Source organism: Pongo abelii, chromosome 5 (assembly GCF_028885655.2).
Source record: "Pongo abelii isolate AG06213 chromosome 5, NHGRI_mPonAbe1-v2.0_pri, whole genome shotgun sequence".
Classification (NCBI taxonomy): domain Eukaryota; kingdom Metazoa; phylum Chordata; class Mammalia; order Primates; family Hominidae; genus Pongo; species Pongo abelii.
In genome coordinates this window covers 36,860,540-36,879,823 of record NC_071990.2, presented here as the reverse complement: position 1 = coordinate 36,879,823, position 19,284 = coordinate 36,860,540, and the positions used below count along the sequence as shown (strand labels likewise).

The following is a 19,284-nucleotide window of genomic DNA, read 5'->3' as shown; positions in this document are numbered from 1 at the left end:
GCACTCCAGCCTGGGCGACAGAGCGAGACTCTTGTCTGAAGAAAAAAAAATAAATCAGTAAACCATGCTATAAACAGATGGGCTGTCACCCAGGCTTCGTTCCATTTATAGGGCACAGGCAGAGTAAATTCAGCACAATTAAGGGTCTTGGGAACTTCAGAACAATAAATGAGCATTGGCTTCCACCAGCTGCCTTAGTCCTCAACGAGAGTTAGCCTGGGCAGGGCGTAGAAGCTCCATGCCTGCAATCCCAGCGGCATTCAGGAGTTTGTAGAGATGGGGTCTCACCAGGCTGGTCTCCTGGGCAACACGGTGAGACACCATCCCTACAAAAAATTTTTACAAATCAGCTGAGCATGGTGGCGCGTGCCTGTGGTCCCAGCTACTTGGGAAGCTGAGGCAGGAGAATCGCTTGAGCCCAGGAGGTTGAGCCGTGTTTGTGCCACTGCACTCCAGCCTGGGCCACAGAGCAAGACCCTGCACCAAAAGCAAAACAAAAAATCAAGAGTAAGACTGTCCTTTGAAGCTTTGAAAACAGGCATTGGCTTCCCCTCTCTAGCTATGAAAGTCCCAGATGGCATCTTGTTCCAATGGAAGGCTTTTTTCTACAATAAAAATGTTTAGTGTAGTCACCTTCATCCATTATCTTAGGTAGATCTTCTGGATAACTTGCAGCTTCTACATCAGCACTTGCTGCTTCACCTTGCACTTTTTGTTTTTTTTGTTGGTCTTTGGGGTTTTTTTTGACAGAGTCCTGCTCTGTCACCCAGACTGGAGCACAATGGTGTGATCTTGGTTCACTGTAACCTGTGCCTCCTGGGTTCAAGCAATTCTCCTGCCTTGGCCTCCCAAGTAGCTAGGATTACAGGTGTGCACCACCATGTCTGGCTAATTTTTGTATTTTTAGTAGAGACAGTGTTTTGCCATGTTGGCCAGGCTGATCTCAAACTACTGACCTCAGATGATCCACCCACCTCGGCCTCCCAAAGTGCTAGGATTACAGGCCTGAGCCACCGTGCCCAACCTGACTTACATCTTCTAGCACACTGATATCTGATATTTACATACAGAACGTTTATTTTATAAACTGCTTTTCTTGTATCTTTATATTATTGTTAAGGCTTTGCATTTCTATAATCCATATAGAAAATGGATTTCACTTCAGAAGAGTCAAGGGCACTACCAATTTTTTTTTTTTTTTACAAAAAAGGGGCCCATGTCTGATAAGTCAAGACCACTTGTCCTCTCTGAGCTTCTTGAGTAATGGGAGATAATTCCAACGTCACAAAGTTGATGAAAAAAAGCACCATTCACGTGCTTGGCATCTATTTATTCCACTTCAGTTTTCTTCCTATCTGGTTGTCTACTTTTTCTCTCCTACACCTTGCTCAGGGGATATCCCCAGTACTGGCAATATGAATGTGTTTAATAAAGGAGCAAAGGAAAGCATTTTCTGGTGACAAGTCTCATCTGGCTGTTTGGTGACACCAAGGCACACACCCGGGAAACTGGTAGTTTCCAGTCTGGCACCACAGCCTCTAGAGAAACAACCAGGGCACCTTTCCCAGTAAGTTTATGGAGCAAAAACAGGGATGGGCAGGTATCATCAGGGAGCAGGGTCCCAGGCTGAGGGCAGAGATGTGGCTTGTTTCGTATCTAGGGATGCCTGGGGGGAATTACGGTAAAAAGGCAAACAGCAGGTCAAGGCAGCTTATTTGGGCCAAGGTTGAAGACTGCAGCCTGAGGCACACTTCCAGGTTGCCTTGGAGAGTATTCCATCAAAGGACAGGCTCAACTTTTTACAGAAAAAAGGATGAATCAGAAGACGGGTGATTACAAAAGTTGTTCGTCAGGAATTCTCATTGGTTTACAGAAATAACACTGGTTAGTGATTGGCTATCCACTGTTTAATTACAGGACGATGGCATTTTATGGCTACTTGGTGTCACAGTCTAGAACCCACATAGCAAGTGACTTCAAGAGGTAATTATTTAGCTCAAGGAGGGAGTGAAGACAGGACTGCTGTTAAATGCCTCTCTGGCCCTAATAATTTAAAAGGAATCACATTCCTCAGATTAAAAGTTGTTTTTCTTCCTTAAGACAGACTGGGTCAAAGTGACAAACTGCACTTCTGTGGGATCAGAAACAGACTTATTGACTGCCCAGGCCGTAGTGCAGTGGCGCGATCTCAGCTCACTGCAACCTCTGCCTCCCAGGTTCAAGTAATTCTCCTGCCTCAGCCTCCCCTCCCCAGTAGCTGGGATTACAGGCGCGCTCCACCATGCCCGGCTAATTTTTTTTTTTTTTTTTTGTAGAGACGGGGTTTTGCCACGTTGGTAAAGATGGTCGCGAACTCCTGACCTCAAATGATCTGCCCACCCGGGTCTCCCAAAGTGCTGGCATTACAAGCATGAGCCACTGCACCTGGCCCAAGTTACTGGTTTTCTAAAGCTCCCCGTGATTCCAATGTGCAGCAAAGGGGAGAGAAAACACCATCAATACCCTGTGAAGTATATTGTTATCCCTCAACTTTTCAAACAAGGAAACTAAGGAAGCGACTTGTCCTCGGCACACAGCCAAAAAAAAAAAATTTGAACTCACAGCAGCCTAATTTGAAAACCTATTTTAAAACAGCTATCTAGCAGTTTTAACCCATGCCATCTTTCCTACCTACCTATCCCTTCAGAATCCCCTTTCTTAACATATGTCCATACTCCCTTATCCACAAATGTCCCTCTTGACCTTGGACCATTCAACTCAGTAGTCCCCCTTCCACACTCTTCAAAACTGGACAGATTCAAGTGGTTGAGGAGGAGCAAGGTCAGTGGAAGCACACTCCCAGCAGGCAAATTAGGGTCATTTCTGCCTGCCCAGCACCCAAAGGAGCCTTTCTTAAGCCATTACCTGAGTGCTTACTGCATGCCAACACAAGCCTGCACAGAACACCTATTATTTACTGAGCAGTGTGCTATGCTCTGTGTTGAGTGCTTTACTTGCATTACACTATATTCTTGATATTAACAATAGGGGATAGGTGGTTCCTATTATCACCATTTTAAAGATGAGAAAAATGAAATCCCAGAGATTACACAATTGGCCCAAAGCCACAGAGCTGTAAGAAAGCAAGGATTCAAATCTGGGCTGCTATTTCCAAGCCTCACGGCCTTAACGTTACACTGCTCCCTGTAACAAACCCTGGATTTGCTGTTGAGGCACCAGAGCCCTTCTCTGCCACTGTGTCCCTGTGTGACCCTGAACAAATCCACTTTATCTCTAATAAGAATTTGGACTATTGACTCTGAAGCCCTTTCCAGTTTACACCTGGTCCTGCAACCAAGTTTATAGTTTCAGCTCAATTACCACTGGGCTGCAAAGTTAGACAACTTGCCAAGCCCGTCCGAACTTAAATCTCTTCCTCAATAAATGGAAATGATCACATTAACCTTACTACTAACACCCTTTTGAACCATTTTATTCCTGTCAACTGCTGTCATACCCAAGAGCTGGCATTGGTTCAGGTACCAGTCTTGCATGACACAGTAAAAACCTTTCCTTCCATCCACTTCTGTTGAGAATTAATCAAAATTACTTGAGGAAAGGAATGGAGCTTTCTTCCAGGTCAATAGATTGCCAGCTGCTGTAGAGAACTTGTTTTCGTTTTTTGTTGTTGTTTTTGAGACAGGGCCTCACTCTGTCACCCAGGCTGGAGTGCAGTGGCACAATCTCAGCTCACTGCAACCTCTACCTCCTGGGCTCAAAGCGATCCTCCCACCTCAGCCTCCTCAGTAGCTGGGACTACAGGCACATACCACCAGGCCCAGCTAATTTTTGTACTTTTTGTAGAGACAGGGTTTTGCCATGTTGCCCAGGCTGGTCTCCTGAGCTCAGGCAATCCGCCTGCCTTGGGCTCCCAAAATGCTGGGAAGAAAAAGAGCTTTAATTACCAATAAGTGATCACTTAAATTTGTCTACTTAACTTCGACCACTATTTTTTCACTATCAACTCAGAAATAAGACACAACAGTCTCCTAACTTGGGCTATCATTTTTAAACAAAAGAGCTCATGAATCTCTGGAAGAAAAAAAAAAAAAAGAGAAAAAAGGTTTGTATACTTTTCTCTGTAAAACTGAAAGCTAATTTAAAAGTCCTCCCTGTTTGATGTTTTGGATTTTGTTTTGTTTTGTTTTTTTTTTTTTTGAGACAGTTTCATTCTTGTTGCCCAGGCTGGAGTGCAATGGCGCCATCTCGGCTCACTGCAACCTCTGCATCCCAGGTTCAAGCGCTTCTCCTGGCTCAGCCTCCCCAGTTGCTGGGATTACAGGCATGTGCCAACACGCCCCGCTTTTTTAAGTAGAGACAGGGTTTCTCCATGTTGGTCAGGCTGGTCTCAAACTCCCGACCTCAGGTGATCCGCCCGACTTGGCCTCCCAAAGTGCTCGGATTACAGGTGTGACCCACAGCGCCTGGCCTAAGGCAGATACTTTCAATGATTCAGTTCTTAGCCCTCCTTGTCAGTGTGTTCATACTCCAACTTACAAAGCACGTGACTTCTTCCAACCTCACTCTGAGGCCAATTTCATGTCAAATGGATTGCTATATATTGCCAACTGAAATCTAACCAAGACTGCCAGCTCAGTAAACCTGTCCTCATTAAACTCCAAGCAGCTAGAATGAGCGAGTCAGCCATTCATCAATGCACTCTAATACTCCCAACTTCTTGGCTTTCCTGTATTAAAGCTGGAGAAGTTATCTTATACACGCTTGTTCAAATACATGGCTAAAGTAAAAAAACCAATCAGATTTGGACCCGCTTCAAACTTAAATAAACCTTTCTATCTCTAAATCCTAGTGCAGTTTACATTCTCAACTGTTTCTGGCTCTAAACCCGTATTTCATGATTAAGGCATTTATTTCTTCCTCTTCACCTCAGATTGGTTAGTCTTTCCTTATTATTTGAATGTGAGCTCTGGAACTGGGATGGCCAGTTGCAGTGGCTCATGCCTATAATCCCAACACTTTGGGATTACAGCCAAGGCTGGAGGGGTCCTTGAGTGCAGCCTGGGCAACAGTGAAATACCATCTTATAAAAAACTGCCTGGGGCGGGGCGCGGTGGCTCACACCTGTAATCCTAGTACTTTGTGAGGCCAAGGCGGGCGGATCACGATGCCAAGACATCAAGACCATCCTGGCCAATATGGTGAAACCCATCTCTACTAAAATACCAAAAAATTAGCCGGGCATGGTGGTGCGCACCTGTAGTCCCAGCTGCTCAGGAGGCTGAGACAGGAGAATCACTTGAACCTGGGACGCAGAGATTGCAGTGAGCTGAGATCACACCACTGCACTCCAGCCTGGGTGACAGAGTGAGACTCCGTCTCAAAACCAACCAACCAAAAAAAGAAAACTGGGGTGAAAATGAATTGTTAAAGGTCAACAGCCTAAACTTGCACTCTAGTCAAACACAAATATTCTATCGATTTTTCTTTCTAGATATTGAGCTGGTGTTGTGATTTATCACTGTATCCCATTTGTAAGTGTTTGTATCATGGACTTTTGACATGTAGGAAAAATATGAAACAATTACATGACAAATCAACATTCCAATTTGTATTTGTAAAATACTTTCATTGAAAACATGGGTAGTTTTATCTAAACTAAAAATAAATGTCATTATGAGATTCTGGTGGCAGCCAGCCAGCTGGATGAGGTTTTTAAAAGTCATCAACTGCCTGAGCTTAAGATTTAGAATTGTTTCCCAAAGGAGTTATTCTTTCAAAAATGAAACTTCTAGGCTGGGCGCGGTGGCTCACGCCTGTAATCCCAGCACTTTGGGAGGCCAAGGCAGGCGGATCACTTGAGGTCAGGAGTTCAAGACCAGCTTGGCCAACATGGTGAAACCCTGGCTCTACTAAAAATATAAAAAGTAGCTGGGCGTGGTGGCACGCGCCTGTAGTCCCAGCTACTCGGGAGGCTGAGGCAGGAGAATTGCTTGAACCTGGGAGGCAAAGGTGGCAGTGAGCCGAGATCGAGCCACAGCACTCCAGCCTGGGTGACAAAGAGAGACTCCATCTCAAAAAAAAATAAAATAAAAATAAAAAATAAACTTCTGTATCTCAAGACTTACATAGTATTTTAAATATTTGAATATTTCCTTCTCCAAATGACCAATATAAATTTCACATCTCCACCCCAAACCCTCCCGAGCCCCCACTGCCACTGCCCAGCTCCAGGCAGCATTAGGCAACAACTTCAACAACATTCCCCTTAGCTCGACATTTTGGGGCTTTGTGAGCAAATAAAAAAACAGTGAACAATGCTAACTTGACCAGGGAAAGGTGACTCAGGCATGTAATCCCAGTGCTTTGGGAGGCTGAGGCAGAAGGATCGCTTGAGGAGTTCCAGACCAGCCTGAGAAACATAACCACATCTCTTAAAAAAAAGGTTTTTTTAATTAGCTGGGCATGGTGGTGTGTGACTGTAGTCCTAGCTACTTGGGAGACTGAGGTGGGAGGAACGCTTGAGCCTAAGAGGCCAAGGCTGCAGTAAGCTATGTCACCACTGGTCTCAAAAAACAAAACAAAAACAAGAATGCTAACTGGCCCCAGATGAAATCTGAATGAAGTATATACTGAAACAAAGGTGCCCAACTACAAATGAACAAGGCTTTCAAGAGGGGGACTCCTTCAACCTATAGACTACTTTTCTGGAAGGTTTAATTTTGCCCTGGAAATAGTATCCATCTCAGGACCTTCCAAATGATTAGGGAGAAGCAAAGTATCAATGTTTTGATATTTCCACTTGCTCAAGACACATGTACTAACTTACAGTGAGGCACTACATGGCCATATTCTACATCTTTTATAGAACTATACAACGCCTTACATCAGAAATGAGGAAAACTAAAGATGAAAAAACAGCAATGTTTTTCACACATATTTCATGTGTTAGTTTAGGAATCATTTTGGGCACCTTCATCAAATCCAGACAGAGAAAGCAGGATACTAAATGAGAAACTAAATACTGTATTATTAAGTACAGTCCAACAAGGGGAAAGTTGCATGGACAAAACTAATCAATTATACTAGGCTTACCAAAACAAACTTTTTTTTTTGGAGACAAAGTTCCGCTTTCTCTCAGGCTGGAGTGAAGTGGCTAGATCTCAGCTCAGGGCAACCTCCACCCACCAGGTTTAAGCACTTCTCCTGCCTCAGCCTCCCAAGCGGCTGGGATTATAGGCGCCTGCCACCACACCCGGCTAATTTTTGTATTGTTAGTAGAGACAGGGTTTTACCATGTTGACCAAGCTGGTCTCCAATTCCTGACCACAAGTGATCCGCCTGCCTCAACCTCCCAAAGTACTGGGATTACAGGCATGAGCCATCACACCCAGCCAAAACAAATTTCAATGATCTTGTCTCAGAACCTTAAGGTGTCTACAGCTGAATTATCTTCAGGTACCCGATGAATACCCCTAATAAAACAGGATGAAAAAAATTAGAGTGGAAATAAAATCAAATTCAACACTACTGGATTATTTAGAGAAAAATGTACTTCCAACCCAGTTTTTCTTCAGTAACTTTAATTAGAAATCTTTCTCGAAAAGATGGAAAACCAGAAGGCAACAATCTGGCAGTACAAAAATATACAACTAAGAGATTACCACCAACTAGATATGACAACTAAATCTCATTCAGAACTCTGAAAAAAAGCATACTTGGACAAAATACTAAACTAGTGGTTCTCACATCACCAAGGGTATTTATCATGTAGAACTCCTCAAAATTACACAGGGTTAGGTCACCCTGAAACACTAAGTCAATGAGCCAGGAGTCTGGCTGTATCTATTCTGAAATACCTCTTCAACGAAATTTCTAATTAAGCAGCACTGTACTAAAATGAATGTAGTAATAACCTGAATTTTCCATCCACATATGGGTTTGTGTGAGAGCCACTGACTGCAGTCTAATAGGGTGGGAGTGTCATGGACATTGACAGATCACATGTTTGTAACGATCTCTAAGATACTCAAATGGTAGATACAGGGTACCTGTGCTTGGTAAAGCTAACTTCCCTACTTTCTGCTTAAGACATGGAGGTCAGAAGCAACCCACAATTAACTGTAAACCAGAGATCAAGCTAAATATTCCTTTTAATAGAAATGTGAATCTTTCCATGTTGGGCAGACTGGTCTCCAACTCCCGGCTTCAAGAGATCCTCCCACCCACCCTAGCCTCCCAAAGTGCTAGGGATTACAAGCGTGAGCCACCACATCCAGCCAGTGTCTTTGAAAACAATCAGATATAATCCTTAATGTTTCTTTACATTGTCATCAAGTATTAATAACAGTGACTTCTAGTGAACACCTTAATCCTTAAACCACAGGTCTGAGTTCAGTTTTGTGATTCCTTTCATTTTTACACTCAACCCAGAATATGGATAAGACTGGTTAGGGTGACCTGTTATTTTGGGAATTACAACAACTTTAAAACTTCCTAATAGCCACAATCTAAATGTGCAATTCAAAGCTTTAACAATTTCCATGTTCTAAAGTTTCTAAGAGTCTTGAGGTTCTGCTAGGGCTCCTGGTTAAAGTAACTGCAAACTGGGACTGTAAGTCACCTAAGTCAGAGTAACTCCCTGGCGAAGTCACTTTTATTTCAGGTTCTGTATTATTTCTCTTAGCCATATTATACCCATAACTGTCCTTTTTACAGAAACCCTTCCAACTTAAGAGCCTACAAGGAAGTCATATACTGCCCAAAAATGCCCATAAATTGTCCATTTATAAGAGCAATGTAATTGACATATTGCATGGATTCCATAACTTCATAGCTATCTTGGCTTGTTCCTAACAGGAATAGGTTTTAGGCTATGGGAGAATACTGAAAGACAAAATGCCCAACGCCAGAGCTCTCAGCAAATAAATAGGCAGTCTGAAAAGTGTCTTTCTTGAACATGCTTGACTTTAAGGCTGAACCTTCCTGACACCAATTCTCCCGAGATTTGTGTAAAAGGTGGAAATAATTAATTTGCTTAGGAACTGTATCTTAATATATCCATTTAGCTTGAACTCTTAATGCAATGACTTATCTTTCATATTTAAGACAGTCAATACAGCATAATCCAAAACTACCTTGAGAGCATATTTAAGGAAACTAAGCCACGAGACTGTTGCATTATGATTTAATCTAATTGCACAAAAATTTGAAGTTACAACTCCTCCCATTTTCTAAGAGGAAGGTTATGCATGCCTCCATATTCAATTCTGCACTGTTACATTTGAACCATATTGTGAACTTTACATCATAATGGATCAGCTTAGAATTCCCATGCAACACCTCAAATTATAAAATGGAAGCAATTTTTAGACCTGTGGAAAGTTTTCATGCTAAAGATAAAAGCCATTTGTTAATGGGCAACTTACTTTGTGTTTAAGAACCAGGTTGCTGCTATACTTTAAAATGTTGGTCACTAAATATTATAGACCCTGAACTGGCTTCTACGCCTAAAAAAAAAAAAAAAATGGGTTAACTATCACTTAAGGTGACATCTATATTCCCTTCACTTCAGAAGACTAATCCATAGTGCCTCTCAGCTGTTTCTTATAAAATAAGAATCATGTAACCAACTGCTTCCCATGGGATAAGAACAATGGTTAACAGTGGGTTCAACTGACTATTACACAATTATGCTAATATTTTATTAATTCAAAAGCACTTTACAAGAAAATATAAGTATGGCTTCCAATAGGAATGTTATACCTGGACTTGGTACCAAGCTCACAGATTGGAGTTTGCAAGGAAAAACAGGCTTTCAAGTTAAACAACAATTTGTAACCAAAACTTTAATCCCAAGGATTCTCACAAAACATATTACAAATGACAGCATGAAAAAAAAAAATCTTGCACAGTAACTCAAAGTTTGGCTCTACAATGTACCCTTAAACTGGCAGGACATTTTTGAAATCACAAATTTGCACGTAAAGAATGTCACGAACAGCCATGTATTCATATACAGCAATCAAATAAGGAACTTATGACCTAAAGCAAAGGTAAACTTTCTTGAAACTTAACATTCTATACCAACTAGGCAACCTCTGCCCAAGATGAAAGTGAGTTGGATTTTTCAAAAACCTCTAGTGCAGCGTTTCGTTTTTACCTGATGGCCTGTGTTTCATAGCAGTTTTTAAAGACTGCTTGTTCAACTATAGCTGCAGCCTATATCCCAGCTATGGAAAAAAAAGTATATCTTAGTTCAATTTTTGCCAGTTGTTTCTGTATTTAAAAAAAAAAAAACACACTTCTGCTGGGCAGGTTTAGAGGTTTATTATCAGTCTGTGCATAACTAAAAGTTCAAAGCAAATTCAATTTTGCTTAAGGGAACATTGTAAAGTAACAATTGTTGGTATTATATGCCTCGTATGATCCATTTCAAACCATAGAGAATTACACCTTTGTGTCACTGTTTCAAGAGACAAACAGATTTGAACAGCTAAAACATCTTAAAAATGCACCAAGCTTATGAAGTCTCAAACAAAACTTGAATTTTCTGTACATACTCCTGTCAAATGAAGTAATTTCCTGTACACCACTTCTCTTGCAAACTGTCTTCTATTTCCTTTCATTTGACCTAGATCGACTAAAAAAAAAAAAAAAAAACAGAAAACATTACATCTGTAACTTGGTGACACTTAGTGACATATCAAAATAGAACTTTAAGGTAAAAAATTTATGGCTTAGAAGACAGGCCTTAGCATACTATGTATGCAAAGTCTTACATACAAGTTATCAAAGATCTTACCTACGAGACCTAGAGAAGGATCGGGACGGCTTGTGATTTCTCTCCCGAGACAGCGATCTCTCTCTTCTCCTATCTCTAGAAAGGGACCTAAACGAGCAAGAACACATTAGGACCAATAAGGTATGATAAAATCATATGTAAATATTTTCTTGATCTGGCATGGTGGCTCATGCCAATAATTCCAATATTTTGGGAGGCAGAGGCAGGAGGCTCACTTGAAGCCAAGAGTTTGAGAACAGATTGGACAGCAAAGTGAGATCCCATCTCCACAAAAAATAAATTAGCCAGGTGTGGTAGTATGTGCCTGTAAGTCCAAGCTACTCAGGAGGCTGAACAGGGAGGATCACTCCAAGGCCAGGAGTTAAAGGCTACAGTGAGCTATAATCACACCACTGCACTCCAGCCTGGGTGACAGATCCTCTTTTTTAAAAAAATTAAATACTTTCTAAAAAGCCTTTGAAAACTCCAAGAAAGCTGACTCATCCTTACAACCTGATTCACTATTAAAGCCAAGGTTTATTCCCATTAACTAAGCCATCTGGAAAAGTTTAGGAATAGCAGAAACACTGCCATTTCTAAGAATGTAGCCAAAAAAGGTGGTCATTTACCTGCTCCGGCTGCGAGAGAAGCTTCTCCTTCTTGGAGATCTAAAAGCAGAAACAGGAAAATTAGGCTCATCATCAATCAGTATTTATGGCGTGAGGCATTTCCCAACTTTTCAATCTCACTGTTGGGCCCAGTGAATGTGCCGAAGAACTGGCACCCATCGTCCAAAAAAAAAAAAAAAAAAAAAAAAAAGAAAAGAAAAAAAAGGCACAGAAGGATTAAGAAACAAAAAGCTCAAGTGAAAAGCAGGTATTCCAACCATAGATTCACTTTAACAAAGAATGCTTCACAGCAGATCTGTCCAATGCAAAACTTCATGTCAAACTAACTTCACTACCCAAACACCACACCAAAATATAGTCCCACAAGTAGTTCCAAAAACAGTACCATAAACCAGTATTTGGAACCCATGCAAACCTGTAAGTCCATGACAAGACTTAGGTACCAGGTGGATAGTGTAATTTTGTGAAAACGCGGTAGGTGTAAATATTGATGCCATTAAGTGCTACATTAGAACTGCATTTGTGATCGTCACATTTAAGAGTGTGTTTAGGCTTACCAAAATTACCTTAGCTTGGCCCACACTTCAACCCCAAAATTTTAAATTTTGAAACTGTTAGTAAAACCATTTAAAGGTGATAGGATTCAACAAATTTTTGCCAGAAAAGCTAATCTGTTAGAGATATTAAAATTTTTAGTTTGGCATCTCGCACATGCAAATAAGTTTCACTTGAAGGCCTAGTTACATTACGAGTTCCCTATCACCCTTAAAAGTTTTTCAAGCAATATATATGTACGTTACCATTCAATTATGCACAGCCAGCCTTTGATCCAGAAAAAAGAATTACTTTAAGCCGCTTACTCCTTATTTTAACCAGCAGTAAACTGTATAAGCAGGAAAAACTTACTAGTTTTGGGTTTCAACAAGCTAGAAATGGTGAGGTGAGGCTGCCGGACTGACGGCCAGGAAGAATTTGCTGAAAAGGTTTTGCCAGATGTTGCGTTGGATTTAGTTGGTTGGCGAAGGGGGTGTTGTGGATTTTTCCTGCTTTTTTGTTAGCCGAAGGCTGCTGCTGTAGTTGTTGTGAAGACATTTGGTAAATAAACAGCTGAGCTGATTGGCCAGGAATGTGTGGGCGGTCGAGGTGGCTGCTGCCGATTTGGTTAAGGTTGGAGAGAAGGCTGAGAGAAAACAGCATGCTCGGGAACCAAAGGGCGGTGCAACCTGACGACTGGCCAGCCTGGGTCATGTGAAACGACACCAGCCAAGCTGAATGGGGCGCGCTGGTCACATGACGCTGAAAGGGCTAGTTGACTGGCTAATGCAGATTCAGAGGGTGGTGAGAAGAGACATGATGGTGACTCTGTAACGGGGTTCATTTTTATTAATAGATGGACCAAAAAGCACAAAAAAAATGAAAAACAAGCCATCAGTACAACCATCTATTAGCTAACAAATACTCTTTATTATGATGGGCAACAGTGTGCTGTTGTTTTTCAAAATAGCAAAAGGGGCAAGATTTTGAACTCCTGTCTCCTAGAAGGACTCCACTCACCTGTAAGAGGTAAATTTAGTCCTATAGAAACTATTTTGGAGGTCTGAGGAGATGTGGAGTTAGCACCCAGACAATACTGCCTGGTCCAAGAATGATGCCATTTTCAATTATAAAAAAACTGAATTTTCTCCTATTTGGGATTGAAGAACAGATGACTGGGATTACTTCTTTTTTAGCCCCCTTTATTGGTCAGTGACTTAAGTTAGTTTCAGAATGATTTCTACTTTACCAGTTGTAACATTAAAATAGCTGCCTGTTTGATAAATATTACAATTGTGCTAGTAGTAGAAAACACAAATTTGTGAAGAGCTAGAGTTGAATGTAATGTTTGTCATTATGGAGCCAAGAAATGGAAAAAGGCCTAAACTGAAGTATAAGGGAAGATTTGGAAAGATGCAACTAGAAAGATGAACTAGAAGACAGATCCAAGATAGAAGTTACTGACTACCAACATGAACAGTGACCTAAAGACAAAAGCCAACATTCAGCACAACTCACATACCCCAAATTACACCCAACAAATGTTTCAAAGAAACCTCCGATTCTTCCAAAGTTTAAAACCCACCAACAAACTTTAAGAGAAATACCTGCTCCTACTAGCTACTCCATTACACCAATACCTCTAAACAAGCTTTCTCTCAAGTACCTGCGACGAGGTGGAGGACTCCTCCTACGATAATCATCTCGAGGGCGACGACCCCAAGAGGGAGGTGGGCCACGATTTCTACTTCTTTTCTCACCATTCGACAGTTCCACTCTTACACGGCAGCCACATAGTGTTCTGAGGGGGCAAAGATATTAAACTTAAAACAGCCTGACTTTCTGACATGTGTATTAAAGCCAAAAGTACTCTCAGTTGGCTATTCTGCAAAGAACACACCTGAGGGTCTGTGCAATTTAACATCAAATTTCTAGCTCCCTTATTTTTACTAACATAAAATGAGCTTTGGCCGGGCACGGTGGTACACGCCTGTAATCCCAACACTTTGTGAGGCCGAGGCAGGCGGATCACAAGGTCAAGAGTTCGACACCATCCTGGCCAACGTGGTGAAACCCTAGCTCTACTAAAAATACAAAAAATAGCCAGGTGTGGTGGTACATGCCTGTAATCCCAGCTACTCAGGAGGCTGAGGCAGGAGAATCACTTGAACCCAGCAGGCAGAGGCTGCAACGAGCCAAGATAACACCACTGCACTCCAGCCTGGGGGACAGAGCAACTCTGTCTTGAAAAATAAAATAAGCTTGTTTCCCAGTTTCAAGTTAAAATTTCAATTAATTTCAAATTAAACAAATAGGATTTTCTAAAGTACCAATTCACAAGGAAGTCAAATTCTATTTTATCACCTAATTGTTAGAGCCAGTCTGATTACTGAGCTCAATGTTAATTTGTTAACAGTTGCAATTTAAGTGTGAAGATCCATTTATCCTTGAAAAACAAGTTCTCCTGTATCTTCATTACGAGTTCTTCCCTTGAGGTCCCAGCCCTTATTTCAGTTATTTACCAGGCTGTATTTATTGGTCTCCCCCTGCCCCACTCCAAGTAAAAAATGGGTTCAAGACAAGACAGAACCATTTTGGCCATTTTACAGCACCCTCTCCCCTCAACAGTCAGCACAGAAGAAATTATAGCTGTGGCCAGGGGAGGTGGCTCATGCCTGTAATCCCAGCACTCAGACAGGCTGAGGCAGGAGGATGGCTTGAGCCCAGGAGCTTGAGGCCAGCCTGGGCAACGTAGACTGTATTATTTTTTAAATAATAAATATACATTTTTTAAAAAAAGAAATTATAGCTCACAGTAGTTAAAAAAAAGACCATTATTCCTCACCCTTAATACAACCAGTCATTAAATTTAGATAAGCTATGATATTTGGAAAGTGACTGGGAAGAGGTGGGCCCTGGAAAACTTTACTACAACCTGCTTGAATTGACCAACCTTTCATGCAGCTTTACAGTGAACACTCAGCTCCTTTTTCCCATTATATTTCCAAATATGAGGAAAGGGGAGTGGGGGCATGGAGGTCAATACTCAGGCCTTACTCAGCCAGCTAACAGGACACTATTAACACAAAGGGAAATAGTAACTGATTCACTTTCTGGAATAAGTATTTCAAACACACAAAAGTAAAGGTACAACCAACCCATGTAACCATTTTGTAAACAATTTTTTAAACAAATATCAGTTCACAACTACTCTTAAAAATACTTGATCCTGGCTGGGCAGTGGCTCCCACCTGTAATTCCAGCACTTTGAGAGGCCGAGGCGGGCAGATCACCTGGGGTCAGGAGTTCGAGACCAGCTTGGCCAACACGGTGAAACCCCATCTCTGCTAGAAATACAAAAATCAGCCCCGCATGATGGCGCACGCCTGTAGTCCCAGTTACTCAGGAGGCTGAGGCAGGAGAATCGCTTGAACCCCGGAGGCCGTGGTTGCGGGGAGCCGAGATCGTACCACTGCACTCCAGCCCAGTGACAGTGCAAGACTCGTCTCCCAAAAAAAAAAAAAAAAATCCCAATTGTATCTAAAGATACAATTGGCCAGTGATTGGGAAAGCCATCTAAGAGCCACAAGCAACACATTTGTATCAGTGTAATCATTAAATCACCTTCCATCTAGCTCTCGGACTGCATCAGCTGCATCTCGGGGATCTTCAAATTCAACAAAAGCAAAGCCGGGTGGGTTTCTAGCAACCCACACACTTCGGAGTGGTCCATAGTAGCCAAAAGCCCGTTCCAATTCGGTCTTGTTGCCATTGTTTCCAAGATTGCCTACATAAACCTTACAGTCCAATGGACAGGAATCACGATGCATTTCTGTAATGAAAAATACCAAAAATATTCATTCATCTAAACATCTACAGTTAAAACCACAGATCCTTAGAATTCCATTAGAGAGGACAAAAGTTTAAGGTAGCACGTAAAGAGAAAAAAAAATTCCAAAAATGCTAGAAACCAAACAAGAAATGTTACTGCTAAGCACCCATTCCCCCCCCCCCCCCATAATCTTTACTCGTAACCCTCAGGAAGCCAGCAATTAGTGAAGAAAAAAACAGCTTCCTTGGAACGTTGAGAACAACCGGAGGAGCATTTACCACCATCTGGGCCGTGAGTTAAGAGACTTAACCTGTTATTTCATTTAGTCCCCAAAATAAAGCATTTCTAGAAAAATAGAAAAGAGTTCCGTTGGGGACTCAAAACCAAATAAAACAACGATGAAGAAAGCTAGTCCTTAAGGTTATACTACCAGGCAAATGATTCAAAGTGCCTACATAAGCCAAAACTTACCAGCTTTAATAAAAATAAGGCCAACGATTTTCACTTTTTAAAAAATGCCCATGGACCGGGCGCGGTGGCTCACGCCTGCAATCCCAGAACTTTTGGGAGGCCGAGGCGGGCGAATCACGAGGTTGGGAGTCCGAAACCAACCTGGCCAATATGATGAAACCCCGTCTCAACTAAAAACACAAAAATTAGCTGGGCATGGTGGCGCACACCTGTAGTCCCAGCTACTCGGGAGGCTGAGGCAGAACAATCGCTTGAACCCGCGAGGCGGAGGTGGCAGTGAGCCGAGATCGCGCCACTGCACTCCAGCCTCGGCGACAGAGCAAGATTCCATCACCAAAAAAATAAACAAATAAATAAATGCCTATTTTGGTCATTTGGAACTATCGGAACAAGGCTACTATCACAAGTCATTAGATAGACCAAAGTCTTACGCAGTAAAAATTTATCAAGCAAGGAGACCAACTTTCCAGTTTTTAAAAAAATGTAAACTCATAGTAGCACTTACTCACAGTAGCCAAAAGGTGTTAACCCAAATGTCCATCAACAGAAACGGATAAGCAAAATGTGGTATAGACATAAAATGAGTATTATTCAGAATGATGTACTGACAAATGCTCCAACGTTGGAGAATCTTGAAAACATTACGCTAAGTTAAAGAAGCCAGACATAAAAGTACACGATTCCATAAATACTAAATATCTAAAATAGCTAAATTCAGAGAGACAGGAAGATTAGTGGTTGCTAGGGACTAGAGAATGGGGGCCAGGGAAACTGGGAGTAAGTGCTCAATGGGTAGTAGTCTCCTGGGGGGGGGGAGGTGACGGAAATGTTTTGGAACTACGGCTAAGTGATGATTACACAACACTGAATATACTAAATACCACTTTAAGACAATTTCACTTTAATAAAAAATTACAAAGGGATATTTGCTACTAAAAAATTTACTGCACTTTGGGGACTTATTTTTTTGTTTTTCCTTGGCGGACTTGTATTTGATAAAGCTTTATTACTGAGTCACTTCGACGATGAATCTGATAAACTTGTAGACCAGTTTCAATTACATAAAAACCATCTACTCAATAATTCAGCTGAAGTGCTTTCCATAAACACCACGTTCTTCTTACTCTGGGCTTGTCTAATTAAAATATCCAGTCCAGACACATCCTATTTGCCGTGACCACACCCTGTGCCCAGGAGTTAGTTCTAAGGCCAAACCACTGGTGAAAATTTTTAAAAACACTGCTGGCACGTGTCTTAAGCCTACATTTTAATGAGAAGCGGCTGAAAGAACGAATCTTAAGTTCAAGGAAGATCGGTCTTAGAAAAAGGTGATTAGATTCAGGCTGCAAAATCCGAAACTACATGAAAGTAAAGGTGACCACGGGGGCCATTTAATATGAACTGAAAGGTCCGGTCTTGGTTAGTGACCTTACAAAAACATTCTGAGAAGCTTCCCAATTAAATGAGGGGCCAAAAAAAAAAAGGCGCCATAAAAATAAAAAGGCCGTGACCTGGAATACAACTCGGCTATCGGCTCCCCTTTGTGGTTCCCAACTCCCGGGTAACCCCCTATCCCGGCTCATGCCCCAATGAGGAATATAAACACCTCCACCCCAAGACTAGGAAACCCTCTGATGGGCCGGGAGCCCCCGCCACCGCCCCGTGCTGAACGTCACAAAATGGCGGCGGCGCCTCTTTGTCTCAATCTGGCGCCGCCATTGGGCCTGGCTCATCCTTGGAACAGTTATAAATTCCACTTCCACCTCATTCCCTCTTTCGCTGGTCTCTTACCGAGATCTAGGGTTAAAAAATGCGGCGGCTCAAATCCACACGCTCTGATGAGTCTTCCCGCTTTCCTCCAGCCCAACACCAACCAACGCTATCGCTCACCCGGCGTCCACGAAATGGCGGACCACCGCCTTCTCCTCGCCTTTATTTATACGCCATACTGGAATCACATGATTGGACGGGCTCCCCCAATGAGAAGCAAAAGAGGCCGTGACGTAGTGGCTACAAACGCAGAGAGAGCCGCGGTTGTTGGGAGCGCGCTCTGGCGGTTGCGCCGGGTGGGTGGAGATGTGCGTCGGCGCGCGCTCGCTGTAACAGGCCTGATTCTCCCTCGAGCGTTCCTCCGGTCTGTCGACCTCCAAGTTACCCACAGATCCCTCTTCCTCACCTCCCAAATAGGCTGGGGCTTCATAAACAGCACCGTCGCCATCACGCTCAAACACTAATAGGAGCCGTTGGCCCCTAACAAGATTAAGAGATGAATTAATTAAGTGCTTCACCCTTGTGAGCGGTTAGTCTGGAACTAAGAGCATCGCGTTTACAAACAGGTCACGGAGCTGTTTGTGACCCAGCTGGCACCAGACTCTGGCCGCCTAGATTCCACGCTGAAGGAAAAGCCTGTTTTGGAAAGTTTGCCCAACTCTTGCTGGTTTCTCGTCTCTCACGCAAACTTGCAGGACTTGGCGCCGACAGCAAAGGAGACCGGTTCGGTGACCTGGAAACTATCACCTTTAGCAAACACCGGGAAAGGGAAGTTTCTGAAGAAGGTTGAATGTAAATTCTGGCCCCCAAGCGAATGCCAGGAGGGGTATCTCGAATCTTTTTCCTAGCAGCCCTTGCACTGCCTGGCATGTATTTTGTCCGGGCCACTTCCCTTAGGAAGACAGAGCCGCAAGAATAATTAACTTTAAGGGGAGAGAGACTGTGATTGGGTTAGAAAAATCACCAAGGGACGGGCGCGGTGGCTCACGCCCGTAATCCCAGCACTTTGGGAGGCCGAGGCAGGCGGATCACTTGTGGTCAGGAGTTCAAGACCAGCCTGGCCAACATGGTGAAATCTCGTATCTACTAAAAATACAAATATTGGCTGGGCGTGGTGGCAGGCGCCTGTAATCCCAGCTACTTGGGAGGCTGAGAGCAGGAGAATCGCTTGAACCCAGGAGGCAGAGGTTGCCGTGAGCTGAGATCCTACCACTGCACACAAAAAAAAAGAGAAAAAGAACCTGTCTTTATATTTATTCCCTCTTAGC

General features: G+C 42.6%; 1 protein-coding gene across 2 annotated transcripts; it reads right to left on the bottom strand.

Moving 5' to 3' along the window:
* Positions 1 to 9,830: 9,830 nt before the first annotated feature.
* On the bottom strand, positions 9,831 to 18,623 carry SRSF3 (serine and arginine rich splicing factor 3). 2 transcript variants are annotated; one of them, NM_001195567.3, is given in 7 exon segments: positions 10,417 to 10,639; positions 10,802 to 10,888; positions 11,410 to 11,448; positions 13,610 to 13,744; positions 15,568 to 15,775; positions 18,137 to 18,364; positions 18,402 to 18,623. In NM_001195567.3, coding segments are annotated over 5 exon segments (495 nt in total). In that variant the 5' UTR covers positions 15,774 to 15,775; positions 18,137 to 18,364; positions 18,402 to 18,623; the 3' UTR covers positions 10,417 to 10,611.
* Positions 18,624 to 19,284: the final 661 nt, after the last annotated feature.

What these genes read in the sequence shown, in the direction of transcription:
- SRSF3 (XM_009241766.4), bottom strand. Translation starts at nt 15,773, where the DNA reads ATGCATCGTGATTCCTGTCCATTGGACTGTAAGGTTTATGTAGGCAAT. An exon ending in AGTCCTCCACCTCGTCGCAG is followed by an intron (nt 11,449 to 13,609) that starts GTACTTGAGAGA and finishes TTCTGCTTTTAG; the next exon opens with ATCTCCAAGAAGGAGAAGCT. An exon ending in TCCTTCTCTAGGTCTCGTAG is followed by an intron (nt 10,640 to 10,801) that starts GTAAGATCTTTG and finishes TTTTTTTTTTAG; the next exon opens with TCGATCTAGGTCAAATGAAA.